At 46.5% G+C, this 17090-nt stretch overlaps 1 protein-coding gene and 1 long non-coding RNA gene across 7 annotated transcripts in view; one reads left to right on the top strand and one right to left on the bottom strand.

Moving 5' to 3' along the window:
* Positions 1-17090, top strand: part of OSER1 (oxidative stress responsive serine rich 1) — a 104129-nt gene that overhangs the window by 73966 nt on the left and 13073 nt on the right. The window contains exons 3-5 of one of the 3 annotated variants that reach the window (XM_065523188.1): positions 13556-13704; positions 15944-16123; positions 16209-16297. Coding sequence is in view for 1 of the 3 variants with exons in the window: in XM_045362995.2 (XP_045218930.2) it covers positions 16183-16297 (115 nt within the window). In the remaining 2 variants the exon portion in view is untranslated. Of the gene's footprint in view, positions 1-13555; positions 13705-15943; positions 16584-17090 lie in introns of those variants that run through there. The other 2 variants (XM_045362996.3, XM_045362995.2) reach the window with 2 other exon arrangements.
* Positions 3636-16287, bottom strand: LOC107126561 (uncharacterized). 4 transcript variants are annotated; one of them, XR_010578672.2, is made up of 4 exons: positions 15926-16287; positions 12213-12310; positions 9529-9806; positions 3636-5345 (listed from the first exon to the last, which is right to left on the bottom strand). It is a non-coding gene; the product is annotated as an uncharacterized lncRNA (long non-coding RNA). The 4 variants fall into 4 exon arrangements; XR_010578673.2 differs by having other exon boundaries at positions 16202-16287; XR_012419408.1 differs by lacking the exon at positions 12213-12310.

The following is a 17090-nucleotide window of genomic DNA, read 5'->3' as shown; positions in this document are numbered from 1 at the left end:
AGTGGCATGATCTCAGCTCACTGCAACCTCTGCCTCTCGGGTTTAAGTGGTTCTCCTGCCTCAGCCTCCCTGAGTAGCTGGGATTACAGGTGCCTGCCACAACAACTGGTTAATTTTTGTATTTTTAGTAGAGATAGGGTTTCACCATGTTAGCCAGGCTGGTCTCAGACTCTTGACCCTCAAGTGATCTGCCCGTCTTGGCCTCCCAAAGTGCTGGGATTACAGGTATGAGCCTGTAATAAAACAAATAAATAAATAAATAATATAGAATATAAATAAAATATAAATATAAATAAAAATAAATAGGTGCCCGGCCTATTTATCAAATAAATTTATAAAAATTAATTTATAAAAATAAATATAAATAAATAAAACATAAATAAATAAAAACTGTAAATATAAATAAATAAATAGGCTGAGGCAGGAGAATTGCTTGAACAGGGGAGGCAGAGGTTGCAGGGAGCCAAGATTTCACCACTGCACTCCAGCCTAGGTGACAGAGTGAGACTACGTTTCCCTAAAACAAATGAAAAAGAACCACATATCTGGAAGGCTTCCACCAGGACGCCATGGCCTCTGAGTGGGTGGCATCATGGGTGTTCTTTAGGAGTTACTTTTTGCTTGGCTGTATCTCTTTTTTTTTCTCTTCCTGTTCTGAGCATTGCTTACTTTTGAATAAGAGACAGGAGCTGGACTTACTCTAAACTCTACTTTAAATCTCTAGTTCATTTTAGCCAGCCTTCTCTAATTGGCAGTGTTTTAAAGAAAACTTCAGATTGAAAAAGGGTGAATGCTTTTAATAAACAGTTAATGAAGAAGCTGAAACCCAAGAGGTCCAGTGATTTATCTGCCCAGGGCAGGCGGCAGGGCAGGCTGAGAACTCAGATCCGTCTCCTTACGTCCTCTCCGCCCCTCCCGCTTACTGCCATCTCTCCAAGTCAGCAATGCCTAGGTGTCTCAGGCATTCATGGCCTCGCAGCTTGGACACTCCGTGCCCGACATGACTGGTGTGGATTCTAGGGAGTGGAGACTTAGACCACGCAGCCTTCATATACGCCTTTGCTTTACTGGAAAACCACACTGGGCTGCAGATCAAACACACAGAACTGCTGGCAGAAGTCCTGTGCCCAGCACCAGGGCCAGGAGCTGTCTGCCCACTCTGAACGTCGGCTATTGGAGGAGCCCACTCCACATGATTCACAAGGGCTGCAGGCAAGTCTACGCCACTTCTACCACGTGGGACATTTTCTTGGGAATATCCAAGTGTTATCAACAAGTTCCCCAGGACACTTCCTCCAGGCTGACTCTGGCTCGCTCTGCACCAAGTGGAAGGAGCACGGCACTGCTCCGGGAGTCCTTGCCCTGCCGGGGAGCGGGTGGGGACTGGGAGTGGGTAAGACTGGGCTCCACTCCATTTCCACTCTGACGGGATGTGGTGGAGATGAGGAGGGAATGTGACCCCCACCAGAGCCTATGCCAGCAGCTCCAGCTCTGCAACAGCACCAGGGGGCTTGGCTCAGCTCTGACAGCCCTGGAAGGTCACTGGGCAAACAGATCTCAGATTTCAAAGCTGGGAAATGAACGTGAGCATGAAATGTGCCCCTGGGCAGATGAGTCCATGGAGTATGTGCTGGGTTTCCCAGGGTCAGCCGCAAGGTACATTTTGTTTTGGAGGTCTGCTCAGTGGTAAGGAGTCTCTCTGGGCCAAGATGATTCTTGGAGACAGACCCTGGGCCTGGGTGTCCACCAGGTGAAAATGGTTTGGAAGAGCAATAGAGGAATTCTGAAGGCCAGAGGATGGGAGACTGGAACCTGAAGCACGATGGATTCTCAAGGCCCACACTGAGGACTTCTTTCTATACCTTATCAGGGAAAAACAAGCAGGCACATACACAATTGTCTTAGGAACACACTGCAAAGTCAGTCAACAGTTAATGGTCCAAGAGGTATAGATCTTTAAAAAAACAAAAAAACAAACAAAAAAAAACCTTAATGGCGCCAAGTGCAGTGACTCATGGCTGTAATCCCAGGTCAGGGGTTCGAGACCAGCCTGGCCAACATGGTGAAACCCCGTCTCTACTAAAAATACAAAAATTAGCCAGGCATTGTGGCGGATGCCTGTAGTCCCAGCTACTCGGGAGGCTGAGGCAGGAGAGTTGCTTGAACCTGGGAGGTGGAGGTTGCAGTGAACCGAGATCATGCCACTGCACTCCAGCATGAGCAACAGAGTGATACGCCACCTCAAAAATAAATAAATAAATAAAAGATCCTTAATGGCTTTTCAAAAGAATTATAGAAATCATACATGTTCATTATATCAAATTCGAGTAATATATAAAGAAAGAAATAAAAGATTTCTCTATTATCCTGAAGAGGTACAGAATAAATTGTCATTTTGCAAACTACCAGATTGGCAAGACTGAAAAGAATGACACTGCCAACCATTGGCAATCTTGGTGGAGGCCAGGGTTTCTCATCCTTGGAACTACTGACATAATTCTTTGTTGTGGGGGACTCTCCTGTTTATTGTAAGGTGTCAAGCAGCATCCCTGGCTTCTGTCCACTAGATATCAGTAGCATCTCTGTCACCATCCCCCAAGTTGTGACAGCCAAAAATATCTCCAGGCATTGCCAAATGTCCCCTCAGGGGCAGAACCTCAGAGGAAGAAGCATCTCTGGCTGAGAACCACCGTAGGCCAATGGGTGCCCCAAACACCACTGGTGGGAGTGGAATCCAGGAATTCTGCCTGTCCATCAGATATTACAATCTGTGTTACCAGCAACTTCACTTTAAAATACATTTACAAGAGTACAAACTTGTTTGACAAGCATTTTAATGCAGCACAATTGGTAGTATTTTAAACATTGGTGATAACCAGGCCAGGTGTGGTGGCTCACGCCTGTAATCCCAGCACTCTGGGAGGCTGAAGCAGGTGGATCACCTGAAGTCAGGAGTTTGAGACCAGCCTGGCCAATATGTTGAAAACCCATCTCTACTAAAAATACAAAAATTAGCCAGATATGGTGGCGCACGCCTTAATCTCAGCTACTCGGGAGGCTGAGGCAGGAGAATCACTTGAACCCGGGAGGTAGAAGTTACAGTGAGCCGAGATCGCACCACTGTATTCCAGCCTGAGTGACAGTGAGACTCTGTCTCAAAATAAATAAATAAATAAAATAATAAAAATTGGTAATAACCCAAATTAATACATTAAATATATATACCTGTAAAATGCCCAGATAGTGAGAAGAGTTTCTATGTCTTTTTTTTTTTTTTTCTTCTGAGATGGAGTTTCGCTCTTGTTGCCCAGGCTGGAGTGCAATGGCAAGATCTCGGCTCACTGCAAACTCCGCCTTCCGGGTTCAAGCGATTCTCCTGCCTCAGCCTCCTGAATAGTTAGGATTACAAGCGTGCGCCACCATGCCCGGCTAATTTTTGTATTTTTAGTAGAGACAGGATTTCACCATGTTGGCCAGGCTGGTGTTGAACTCCTGACCTCAGGTGATCCACCCGCCTCAGCCTCCCAGAGTGCTGGGATTACAGGCGTGAGACCGTGCCTGGCCATGTCTTTCTAGAATAGAAAAGTAGCTCTGATATAGCAAGGTCTTAAAATTATGAGGGGGATAAGTCGAGATGCAGTATAGAGGACATTTTTATAAAATTTAAAGAACAAACTGTATGAACAAGTGCACGTGTACATGTACTGAAAAAGTATACACAGAGAAATATGCATGGGTTTAGTTTATGTAAAGCCTGGAACCAGGTGTACTAAACCACAAACAGTGGCTGTCTCTCTGCAGAGGAGAATGGAAGGGCATGGTGGAGCACGTGACAATTTTCATTTCTACTTTAAGTATTTCAGCACCATCCCAATACTGGATATATTATACTCAAAGGAAAAGAAATCATTCTACCACAAAGACACACGCACCCATATGTTCATTGCAGTGCTATTCACAATAGCATAGACATGGAATCAACCCAGGTGTGGATCAACAGTGGATTGGATAAAGACAATATGGTACATATATACCATGGAATATTAGGCAGCCATATAAAAGAATGCAATCCTGTCTTTTGTAGCAACGTGGATGCAGCTGGAGGCCATTATCCTAAGTGGATTAACATAGAAACAGAAAACAAAATCATGCATCACTTTTTTTTTTTGTTGTTGTTGTTGTTGTTTTGAGACGGAGTCTTGCTCTGCTGCCCAGGCTGGAGTGCAGTAGCGCAATCTCAGCTCACTGCAACCTCCACCTCCCTGGTTCAAGTGATTCTCCTGCCTCAGTCTTCCAAGTAGCTGGGACTACAGGTGCCCACCACCACGCCTGGCTAATTTTTTGTGTTCTTAGTAGAGACAGGGTTTCACTGTCTTAGGATGGTCTCGATCTCTTGACCTCGTGATCCACCCACCTCGGACCCCCAAAGTGCTGGGCATGTTGTTACTTCTAAGTGGGAGCTAAACATTGAGTACACAGGGTCATAAAAACGGGAACAGCAGACACTGGGGAATACAAGAATGGAGAGGGACGGAAGTAAGGGCTGAAAAATACTACTTATCGGGGACTATGTCCACCACTGGGATGACTAATTCATTCGTACTCCAAACCTCAGCAGCCCACAATATACCTATGTAACAAACTTGTACATGTACCCCAATCCTAAAATAAAGGTTAAAAAAGAAAAAAAAAATTCAGCAACACTTGTTTCATCTTACAAGGGCATTGTAAAATAATAAAGATAAAAGTTAAGAGATAGGGAAAGAAAAAAAAGGGAAAAAGAAAAGAACCCTCATTGGAGTCCTGTTCTGCCCAACCCTGGAGTTACTAAGTAAGCCCAACTCAAGGGGTCGCTTGAGCTCCAGACTTTAAAGCCCCCAAGGCAGCAGCATCTACACCACCTTATCAGATCCTCAAAGCAATTCTAAGTTGGTAGACTGGGATAGTTATTTCCATTCTGCAAATGGGGAAACTGAGACTCAGAAAGTACAGTGACTTGCCCAAGGGCCCACAAGAAGTGGTGGCCCTGGAGGGATGAGAAGGAACGTGTTCCCCAGCTCTCTAGAGTCTCAGGCCGCTGTTCCTTCTGCTGCAACTCCTCAAGTAACAGGAACAGGTGCAACAATGGGCCTTTACAATCAAGGGCCAAACACGCAACCCTGTTCAAGCTTGCGCCTCAACTCCTTCAATTCCTCGTCAGCTTTTATTCCTTCAAAGCTGGTATTCATCTTTCTAAAGTAATTTTCATCCTTCTGGCTCTTTTCTGAAGGCAGCACGCTTTAGAAAGAGCAGGGCTTGAGATCTGTCACTCACGAGCTCAAATGGTTCGCCTCTCTGGGCCTCATCTGCAAAATGGAGATAAACTTATGTAACTCCCAGAATCATTCTGAGGATCAAAGTAGTCATGTGTGAATGCATTTTGTAAAATACAGAGCACTGGGGAATACTGATTTTACTTTAACAAAATAAAACTCTAGCCCTCTTTCTGGGAGGTCAGGATACTAGTAGTAGGGTAACTTAAAGGGTGAGTATACTGAACGGGAATCTGAAGTTGAAACAGACACAAGTATTGGCAGTATCAGTTGGGAAGGTCACACACAGATTTCAGATAATGGGCCAGTCCAGCTAAGCTTGTACCTGAGTCAGATCTCTTTAAAATCTATTACTGGGCTTTGGGACTGTGCTGTCACCAGGGAGGGAGGCCACATGCTAAACACCTTAAAGCAGGGGCAACAGAGAAACAGAAAAACCAACGTATTGGCCAGGCACAGTGGCTCACACCTGTAATCCCAACACTTTGGGAGGCCGAGGCGGGTGGATCACTTGAGGTCAGGAGTTTGATACCAGCCTGGCCAACACAGTGAAACCCTGTCTCTACAAAAAGTACAAAAAAGATTAGCTGGACATGGTTGTGTGAGCCTGTAATCCCAGCTACTCGGGGGGCTGAGGCAGGAGACTTGCTTGAACCCAGGAGATGGAGGTTGTAGTGAGCCAAGATGGTGCCACTGCACTCCAGCCTGGGCAACACAGCAAGACTCCATCTCAAAAGAAAAAAAAAGAAAATTTCCAGCACTGAAATTATATTTCCACCCGCAGGAAAACAGAGCAGGCAGGAAACAGGTAAATATGTCCACCCAGGGCTTATGGGACTGCTAGCTAATTTAAGAACATTGTAACAGGCAGCATAGCTGGAAGCACCTTGGGCATGGGACCTACCCCCACCATCCCAGGGACACGTAGTAAAACCTGCCTTGTAAATAAATAGCAACAAAGGTGAACTTTAAAAAAAGCTCGCCTGGCTGCCTGAAAGGGTGTGGTGAGGACAGCCCTAATATACACACTGCTGAGAGTAAACGGTTGAGAGCTTTCCTTTGAAGCAATTATCAGTGTGTTGCTGGAGACTTTAAACGTTTATACCTTCTCACCCAGGAGTTCCAGGTGTAAAATTCTACTCTAAGAAATAATCAGACAAGGATTTTTGGTTTAGAGTTTTTTATTACAACAAACACCCACACACACCCCTAATTGTCCAGAAACAGGTGAATGGTTAACTACAGAGTAAGTTATGAATATATTTAAATGATGGACTATTATACAGTCATTCAAATAATGTTTTGAGGAATATATTGTGACATAAAAATGCTCATAATAGTAAATGGAAGGAAAGCAGGATATAACCCGTATGCCCAGTGTATGGGGCTGTTCATGCACTGATATAAATAAATGCCTGAGTCTGTGTCTTTATAAAGAAAACAGGTTTAATTTGTTCTTGGTTCTGCAAGCTGTACAGGAAGTGGGGTGCTGGCATCTGCTTCTGGTGAGGCCATAGGGAATTTACAGCCATGGTGGAAGGCAAAGGGGAGCCCGTGTGTCACATGGCAAGAGCAGGAACAAGAGAGGGGGGAGGTGCCGCACACCTTTAAACAACCAGATCTCCTGTTAGTTCACTCATCACCACGGGGATGGCGCCCAGCCAAGCATGAGGAATATGCCGCCATGATCCAAACGCCTCCCACCAGGCCCCACCTCCAACACTGGAGATTACAGTCCCACATGAGATTTGGAGGGGACGGACATCCAAGCCAGCTCACACAGTGTACCAGCAGTTAAAATGCACACACTTAAAATACTAATGATAATAGTAGCAGTGGCTAATGTTGTTGGATGCTGTATTAGTCTGTTCTGTGATGCTATAAAGGAATATCTGAAACTGCGTAATGTAGACAGAAAAGAAGTTTGCTTGGACCACAGTTCTGCATGGCACCAGCATCTGCTTGGCTTCTAGTGAGGTTCTCAGGCTGCTTCCACTCATGGCGGGACGCGAAGCGTAGCTGGCCTGCGCAGATAACACAGCCAGAGAGGGAAGCAAGAGAGAGGAGGTGGGAGGTACCAGACTCTTTCTAACAACTGGGCCTGGGGTGAACCCATTACCATGGGAGGGCACCACACCATTCCTGAGGGATCCACCCCCAAGACCCAAACATCTCCCATCAGGCCCCACCTCCAACAATGGGGGTCACATTTTGACCTGAGTTTTGGAGGGGACAAATATCTAAGCCATTATCAGATGCTGTGAGCCAGGCAGTGTTCTACCACATTGGTCATTCCATTCTCTCCTAGCCCTCTAAGGGAAGCCTATGATTACTATCATCATCCCCATTTTTCCGAGGAGTAAACTGGGCGCAGAGGCTTGGGCAGTGTGTCCAAGGCCACACAGAGGGGTGGGTGTGTGAGGCAGGGCTTCTCAGAGTAAGTGTGGCTCCTAGGCACTCTGCAACACCATGACCAAATGCTGCCAAGGGACATCCTCAAGAGGGGGCCAAGTCGAGTCCTTCTGAGGCAAAGGCCAAGCCCCTCAACTGAGTATCCCAAAGACAAGACCGCCTCCAGCTTGCAACCAGAAAGACCTGGGCTCAAATCCGTCATAGATCCTTCTGACCTGTGTGAAAGCAGCAAGCCACGTTCCTCTCTGAGCCTCAGTTTCTTCATCTGTAAAATGGGGATAAATAATACTGTCTGCCTCCCAGGGCTAAGTAGGGGATAAAAAAGATAAGGTGCCTGAGTCCTTATATTTTCTAAATTTTCTACAGAGGTATATTTTTCTTTTGTTAAAACTACTTTTTATTTAAAAAATAATATATTAACACATTAAAATATTTCCAAAGTTTGGGGGGGTATTAACCCAGAAGCCAGACGGATGGGAGGAGGTGAATTACATTCGATTTGATTCAATTAAATTGGAAGGCACTGGGGAAAGGCCAGGAGACCAGGCTTAGAGGGAAAGATAACCTGCTCAATTAGAAACACATCATGTTTCACCAGGTGTCAGAGGGACATCCACGTAGGCGACTGACTAGGAGGACAGTGGACACAGAGGCATGGTGTCGAGGAGACACACAGGCTGCAGATACGAATGCGGTATCAGCAGCAGGCAGACGTGACCTGGAGCTATGGAAGACATTGACTGTTTCTGCCTGCCCTTTCCCTCCACCCCTTTTATGGGTGACAGCAGCCCACTTTTCCCTTTGGAGAAGTACCCCACCCCTCTCCACACAGTCTTGGTGAGACAATCAAAGTGTCCTGCCACCCAAGCAGTGGGCACATCTGCCAAGACAGGTGTAAAGGAGGATATTTCTTGAGATAAAACCAATGCACTTCTGTTGTAGCTAATTTCTAATTCCTAGTTAGCCTGCAGCTCCCTCCAGCCAGTCAGTCAATGGAAGCCATTGCCTGGCTCTGTTTTAAATTAGATTTTCTTGAGTCCACAGCATGAGACATTAGTGTTAAAATGTGACTTCGTTGAGGCAGAAAAAGTTTTCTTAACTTCCAAAATCTTCCTTTTACAGAGCAAGAAGACAACTTGGAGATTAAATTATTATATATATGTACAAATGTCATCTACAGGGTAGATTCTTAGACTTGTAATTTCGGTAGATATTGCCCAAATCAACAGGGCTGTCAATTTCACAGTCCCACTGGTAATGTACTAAAGGGTCTGCTATTTATTCTCCCGACTCCCCCACCTCCAGCCCCATCCACAGGGCATGCTGTCAAGCTTTGGGATTTCTGCCAATCTGACAGGTTAAAAATGGTATCTCCGCATACTTTCAATAAGCACTTCTCTTTGAAGATTGAGACTGAGCACCTTTTCATACGTTTAAGGGCTATTTGTATTTCTTTTGCTGTGAACCATCTGTTCATGTCCTGTGCTCACTTTCTCTATTCGGCGGCTGCTGCAGAAGTCCTTAACCAGTCGTTTGTGGCTTTCACAGAGGAAGGGAGGAAGGGCTGTCTTGTGACTCAGATAAGGTTAAGAATTGTAGGGAAAAGAACAGCTCACCCTAACCTGACACCTATTTTGTGGTATACATAGAAATGTTTAAGTTTTAAAAACTTTAATTGAAGTTTAGTTATACACACAAAAAAATGTACATATACTACATTACAGCACACACTCCTATAACCAACATCAGATGAAAGAACATTACCTGCACCCCAGAAGCCCCTCTCAACACTCCCAATCCTTACCATGTGGAGATTCTTCTGCAGTGTTATTTCTTGATTCTATTCTAAAGGCAAGTGATCCACAAATCCAGGGTCTTCCACAGTTTTGAAGCCACAGTGAACGGCTTTACCACCGGTAAGGAAAGAGGCCCTGTGGTCCTAGGGCTCCCTCTGCTGGTGATCAGCAGTTACCTGGAGCTCTGAGGATTGACTGGAGTCTTGGAAATCAAATCCATGCAGAATGGGAATCGGCACACTGGCGCATGGCTGAGGTATCACAGACTCCTCCTTCACTCTCCATCCTGTTAACATTTCGGGAAAGCAACTATCAAAACAATAGACCACAGTAGCTTGGGGGCTATGAAGAGAATGACAAGAAAGAGCAGCGAATGCCCGCTTCCCAAACCTTGCCTATTCCCCACCCACAACAACAGGAGGCTGTTGTGAAAGGTCCTGCTGCTCAAATCAACTGTCAAAGGCATCGACAGTCCCCAGTCATGTTTCTAGAAATCTAGTAGACAACTGGAATTATTTGCTAAGATGACTGACTGACTGATGGACTCCCTGGCTCCTGTGCTAGGTACAGAGATACAAAATGCAGCTCCTGTTCAGGTGGACTGCATGCGAAGTCCCGTGGGACAATGGCGTCAGGCCATTTAACCCACACAGGGGAGCAGGGGTTGAGGGAGGGAAAGTCAACGTAATAGGTTCTTCTTGCCTTCCAGAAATTTAGAATCTAGCAGGAGATACAAGAAATGTTTGGATAAAGGGCTGAAAATAAGTGCAGGAGGGACCTGAAGAAGCTCCAGGTGAAATGTTACTGTGGTCCTAGAAACAGGGAGGGGACCTGAGCTGACAAAGTCGACGGGCGGTAGACAGAGGAGCTGGAGGCTCTTCCGTTGTAGGGAGGGGCAAAAAACAGATGCCCAGAGAAGCCAACAGGCCCACAGTGGACTCTCATGGTAGAAGAAAGTGGGGAGGATCACCACCACTGAGGCAGGTCCTTAGGGTTGTGGGTCCAGGAACCCCATTTTTGTCAGGGTACCCAGAGCCAAACAAATTCAGGGGGATGGACTGTCTGTTGACTGAAGATCTGTAAGCCAGGTGCAGCATATTCATTTGCAGAAGGGACTATGTCCTTCCCACAAGTGGAATGCTTGTTTGCCTTCTAGGGCTCCCTTGTTTCTTTCCTCCGATTATTTCCCACCCTCTCCTTAAGGGTCCTGTCCTTTCCTGTGGCTTCAATGGCCACCTGTATGCAAACTCCACAGTCTTTATTTCCAGTCCCCATTTCCCATGTGAGCTTCAGAACCATATATCTTCCTGCCTGCTGGACACCTCCACGTGGCTGCCCCACGGATCTCTCAGGTTCACTGTGTCCAAACTGAGCTAATTTAGAGAAATATCAGCACAGAGAGGCAGTGACAACACAGACTCTACCAGGTTGCCTGGGTTCAAATTTTAGCTCCACCACTTGTTAGCTGTGTGACCTCGGCGAGTTACTACTCTTTGCTTCGGTTTCCTCATCTGGAAGATGATGGTGATAATAGTAATCTCATAGGATTGTGGTGATAACTAAAATAAGTCTTCTGATACATAGGAAGAGCTATGAAAGTATCAGTTCTCATATGCTGGGCGCAGTAGCTCAAGCCTGCAGTCCCACCACTGTGGGAGGCTGAGGCGGGCAGATCACTTGAGGCCAGGAGTCCAAGACCAGCCTGGCCAACATGGCAAAACCCTTTCTCCACCAGAAAAAAAAAAAAAAAAAAAAAAAAAAATCGCCAGGCATGGTGGCACACGTGGGTGACTGAGGCAGGAGAATCATTTGGATTAGGGAAGTGGAGGTTGTAGTGAGCAAGACTGCACCACTGCACTCCAGCCTGGGCAACAGAGCAAGACTCTGTCTCAAAAAAAAAAAAAAAAAAAGGTAAAGAAAGAAAGAATAAAAGAAAGTATTAGCGTTACTATGATTCTCCATTTAAATGTCCTTCCTCTGCTCACTGTCAGCTGGGTTCAACAGAGTTTAATTGAGACGGGCACCAATATCCATTCAGTTGCTCAAGCTGGAAAGCAAAGTATCATTGTCAGCTTTCTCTGACTGCCTATCCTGTTCGTAGTCAATCTCTCCCTGAGGCCTGATCTACACAACTTTTCAATCGGCTCACTTGTTCTCCATACTTAGGGCCACCTGCCCCTTCGATCACCATCATCGCGGGCCTGGATCACCATGCCGGCTCATGCTGAAACCAGATAAAATAAATCCGGACATTTCTTTCCATAGCTCCTACAGTTCTTAGAAGGAGAAACCTCAGGATAAATCCCTTGCTGCAGCCTTTGGGACCTGATTCCTGCTTTCATCTGCACTTGAAACTTGTATGTTCAAAACCAAACCCTCCCACTCCCCAAACCTAGTCTTCTTGGATTCCCTTCTTTAGTGAAGGGGGCCACCTACTGGCTTGGCTCAGGCCAGACATCTCTGCTCAGCAGGCCGCCGAGCCCTGCTGGTCTCACCATCCTGCCGAGCCCTGCTGGTCTCACCATCCTTCAGCCATGGTTCCCATTCTGGTCTTCCCTCAGATTATTTCGAGTGTCTTCTAACTGGTCTCTCTTACATTCCCCACCCTCCCCATCTACTTTCTAAGAGTCTACTAGAATGATATAAATTGCTACTAAAAATAAAAAAATTAGCAGAGCATGGTGGTGCTCACCTGTAATCCCAGCTACTTAGGAGGCTGAGGCACGAGAATCAGTTGAACCTGGGTGGTGGAGGTTACAGTGAGCCAAGATCGTGCCATTTCACTCCAGTCTGGGTGACAGAGCGAGATATCAAAAAAAAAAAAAAAAAAAAGTTTCAATAGTTTCTGGCACACAACACTCAATGCCTTCCTTTAACAAGTAATTACTGAGCGCCAACTACGTGCCACATAGAGTTCAGGCCCTGGGGATACACGGTATTTTCATCAATTCCAAGACACCATGATTTTAAAGACTCACCACTTACTGTAGGTACAAGAAAGAAAAAAAAAATACTACCAACTAAACCAGAACACACTGGTGATTATAAGACACATCCAGATGTTCTAACTGCTATTAATAAATTGTGGGAAAATGTGCATCTTTGATTCAACAGAAATAGTGACTAAAAAAAAAAAGACACAAAGTCCCTGTCCTCAGGTAGCTTCTATTCTAGTGACGGGACCAAAGAATAACTATACATTGTCAGGTAGTGATAAGTGCTATGATAAAGCAGGGTAAAGGGATACAGAGGGAAGGGGGTGCTGGGGAAGCCAAAGAAGACCCCCCCCACCCCGGAGCTGATATGAGCAGAGACTTTGAATGATGAGATGAACTGTCGGTAAACAATGCTCCAGGAGGGGAAACATCACATACAAAAGATCTGAGATCTGAGAGGGAAATATGCCTGCTGGGTTCAAACACATGCAAAGAAAGTGTGGCTGGAACAGTCCTAGGCCCTGGGCAGCCAATTTCCTCAAGCCCAGTGGTATTTTCCAGGTGAAAGCAGGTATCCCTGGTCTAGCTGGGTACCAACTACAGGAGGTAAAGGTGGGGAGGCTAAGAAAAGCAGCGTAACTCAGCTATCAGCAGGGTGGATAGCCAGACTGCCTAGATTGGAATCCCCGTTCTGCCACTTACAAGCTATGTAACCTTGGACAAGTTATCTAACTATTCTGAGCCTAGTTTCCTCAGCTATAAAACAGACATCATAAAAGTACATTTCACAAATTGGTTATGAAGATTACATGAGCTAACAACTTGTAATCAAGACAAACAATCATTATCACTACCTTCTATCCCAAAGTCATTTTCATTTTCATTTTAATTAATTGATTAATTAATTAATTTATTTTTTGAGACAGGGTCTTGCTCTGTAGCCCAGGCTGGAGTGCCATGGCATGATCTCGGCTCACTGCAACCTCTACCTCCTGGGTTCAAGTGCTTCTCATGCCTCAGCCTCCAGAGTAGCCAGGGTTACAGGCATGCGCTACCACTCCCGGCTAATTTTTGTATTTTTATTTATTTATTTTTTTAGGAGAGATGGGGTTTCACCATGTTAGCCTGGCTGGTCTCGAACTCTTGACTTCAAGTGATCCACCCGCCTCAGCCTCCCAAAGTGCTGAGATTACAGGCGTGAGCCACCACGCCTGGCCTACCCCAAGTCATTAAGAAAAGTATATCCAGGTAAGAAATAAATTAATTTGAGTCTTAAAACATAAGAACAGAATATTTTCCAGATTACCAACTGGTAGGATGGCAGTCACATTGTTAGGGAAATAATTTTCTTTATTACTTTGAACTTGGCTTCTCCAAAGTTATTTTTTAAGCGAAACTATTATCTTCCTATATAAATTGTTCTTGCAGTACAAATTCATGGAATTAAGTCTCTCCTACTAAAGTATGTACAAGACACTTGTAACAAGAAGGAAGCACTGTTAGAGGAATTTTACATCTACCACAGCTTTTTAATTAAATGGCATTACCATGTGCATTAATACAAAGTTGATTTCTTGAATATAAAGTCCACACACAAATTCAGGCTTTTTTCCCATGGTTAAAAAGACCCGGAATTGCTGGTATAGGACACTGATCTGGCTTTTTGTTCACTCAGATCCACCCCATTTTGTTGCTTTTCTATCTCATTCCAAGTCATGATGTACCACACCGTGAGCCAGTCCTATCTATAATGACTTAGAACCTCCGGCCACGTCAGGTGTGTGAGTTAACAGGCTTCGGTATTCACAAGAGGTTCTCATCTTCCAAGTACTCCCTGAGTAATGAGTCACATTCTTGGAAAGCATCTAACGCTTTATGATGGAGATGTGCTTACACAAAATGAAATATTGTAACTTTTTAGTTTTTAGTATTTAATATAATTAGGGATGGAAAGCAGGTAAAATGAGAATTCATCAAAACTGTATTTAGTACCTACTAACCCCCAGGAACTGTGCTAAGCTCTGGGAACTCAATCAGGATTCAGACAATTCTTTCCCCTCAAGGATATATGAGATTTTTTTTTTTTTTTTTTTTTTTTTTTTTTTGACAGTTTTGCTTTGTTGGCCCAGGCTGGAGTGCAGTGGCGCAATCTCCGGCTCACTGCAACCTCTGCCTCCCGGCTTCAAGAGATTCTCCTGCTTCAGCCTCCTGAGTAGCTGGGATTGCAGGTGCATATGCCACCACGCCCGGCTAACTTTTTGTATTTTCAGTAGAGACGGGGTTTCGCCATGTTGGCCAGGCTGGTCTCAAACTCCTGACCTCAAGTGATCCATCCGCCTCGGCCTCCCAAAGTGCTGGGATTACAGGTGTGAGCCACCGTGCCCGGCCTTCTCAAGGATATATGAGATTTTATCTGAAGTTATATTTTGAAGTGGCAGCTTAAAAAGATGTATTTGGTCTTGATACATTTCACTTGGCAAGGTCTGAGAAACAAAAATGCATCATATTTCCCGCTTTTTCTTTTCCAAGAGATGTTGAGAAGGGCAGTTTAAATCCTGACTTACCAGCACTGTGAGACAAAGGACAAAGCCAGCTAGAACAAGTTATCTAATCTCTAATATACTCTAACGCTATCTAATTAGCATCATTAGGTTACAATGAACAGTTTTCTTTCATCCCGTCAGTTACTGAACCTCTGGTATGAACGACGAGAATTTAAAATGTTTTACCCAAGGCTAACTTCATGCTTTATGTTTAACAACGTTATACAATAAATTGTTAGATTTCATTTACAAATATAGGCCAGGCATTCCAAAGACTGGCTGTAGTTAAGCTGGACACAGTTAAACCATCTTCGGCAGCCTATCTAGTCAGTTGACTACAACTAAGGTATTGGGGAATGAGGGTGGATGGGGCCAGTTTTGGTTCAGGGAAAAACCCTCACTCTAGGGGTGGGCCACAATCAACACCAGCCAACTCTATTGAGCAAAATCATCTGTTCTCATGAAGCTTTGAGAAGTGCAGACGTGGAGCTGGAGACTGCCAGGCGAGGAGAGGCACAGCTAGATTAGCAGAACCAGTCCTGGTGATGAAGCAGGTGGCAGCTGTTGCACAGATCACCTTTTCCCGCCTGCCATCTGAGCAACATTCAGAATCAGAAAAATGTAAAGAACCCTAAAATTCATCTCCTTTGGTGAACTGCCTAAATCTTTTTGCCAAATTTGATGTGTAGGTGCATTTCTTTGGCAAGAGGGTCTACAGTTCTTACCAGATTCTCAAAGGAGTCTACGCCTGAAAACACGAGATTCACCGATAAGGTTCAACTTCTTTACTTACTAGATGGAAAACTGAGAGGCCCAGAGGAGGAAAAGCAGTTGCCTCAAGACAAACACAGCGATATCAAAACCGAGGCATTTCAATTCAATTCTAATTCTGGCTTCACACTATTGACCCTGGCCACGTCCAATACCTCTTCGCTTCTCTGCAGGTCCTGAAAGATCACCAGGAGGCGAGGGTTGGTGTCCGAGTCCTGGAGAGGTCGCAGGCAGTCCAGATTCTAGCATCACAGAAACTCTGGCCAAGCGCTCAGCCGGGGATTGGCTGCCATAAAGACCCCCGCACGTCCTCGCCCCCGCCCCGCGGAATTCCGCTGCATAGGTGACTCCAGGTAGAGGACCAAGCACAAGGAGATGCCGGGGCGGTGGAGGCAGAGAACGACTGCGAAGAATGACACCTATTCACTCACCTGACAGAGAGGAGGAAGCAGGCACGCCCCAAAAGCTGCTCGGGAGGAAATCCACGCCACTGGGAGGAGGCAGACCGAAGAATAACAGGAAATTACGTAAGGCGCACGTGCTTCCGAGGGGGGCGGGTGCGGGGCGTTCGAGAGGCGCGGCCCCCGCCCTGCGCCTGCGCAGCCGTCCCCTGCCGCGCTGCCGAGTCACCGCGGTGGGAGGAGCATGGGTAGGGGGCGGGGTGCATGCCGGAGTGCGCAGGCGCAATGCGACTCCCGAGGCGCGGGCCGCCCCCTTGGCTGGTTTGGATCCGGGTCAGTCGGGCGCCGAGATTCGGGAGAGACGCTCTGAACTGACTGCACCGCATCACCGGAGCGCCCCAGCTGCGAGGCGGTAAGTGCCCTGACGTGACGGGGAGGGGCCGCAGCATAGCGTCTCGGCCTGCACAGCCGGTCTGGCCGCGGGCGGTTTTTCCCGGGCCCGCCCGCCTTGGGTCGTGTCGTCTCCCGACGCCTCCTGCCTGGGCCGGGCCTGGGCCTCTCCGCGCCCCCTTATCCGCCGCGGCCTGTGCCTGCTGGAGCTCCGACTCCGCGCTCTCTCCCCTTCCCGCCTTCCTGTTCTCCCGCGGACCCCGCCCCGTCCCGCTCCTCCGCCGTCTCCCGCCCAGCGACAGCTTCCCCTTTTCGTCCTCCTTGGCCGCCCTTTGCCCCTTCCCGCCCTTTCCCTCTCGCCTCGGAGCCCCATTCTCGTTGGCTACCTCTTCGGCCCCACTCCTTTCTTCTTCCGCATCCTTGGTGCCTCGCTCCAACTCCAGCCTCTCGTTCTGACCCCGGGAATCTCCCGAGGAGCGCAACTTTCCAGCTGGAGACCCCGGGCGGGCAGAGCCCCTGGACAGCTCCC

Source organism: Macaca fascicularis, chromosome 10, assembly GCF_037993035.2.
Source record: "Macaca fascicularis isolate 582-1 chromosome 10, T2T-MFA8v1.1".
In the NCBI taxonomy this organism is placed as follows: Eukaryota; Metazoa; Chordata; class Mammalia; order Primates; family Cercopithecidae; genus Macaca; species Macaca fascicularis.
This window is presented reverse-complemented; position numbering and strand designations above follow the sequence as displayed.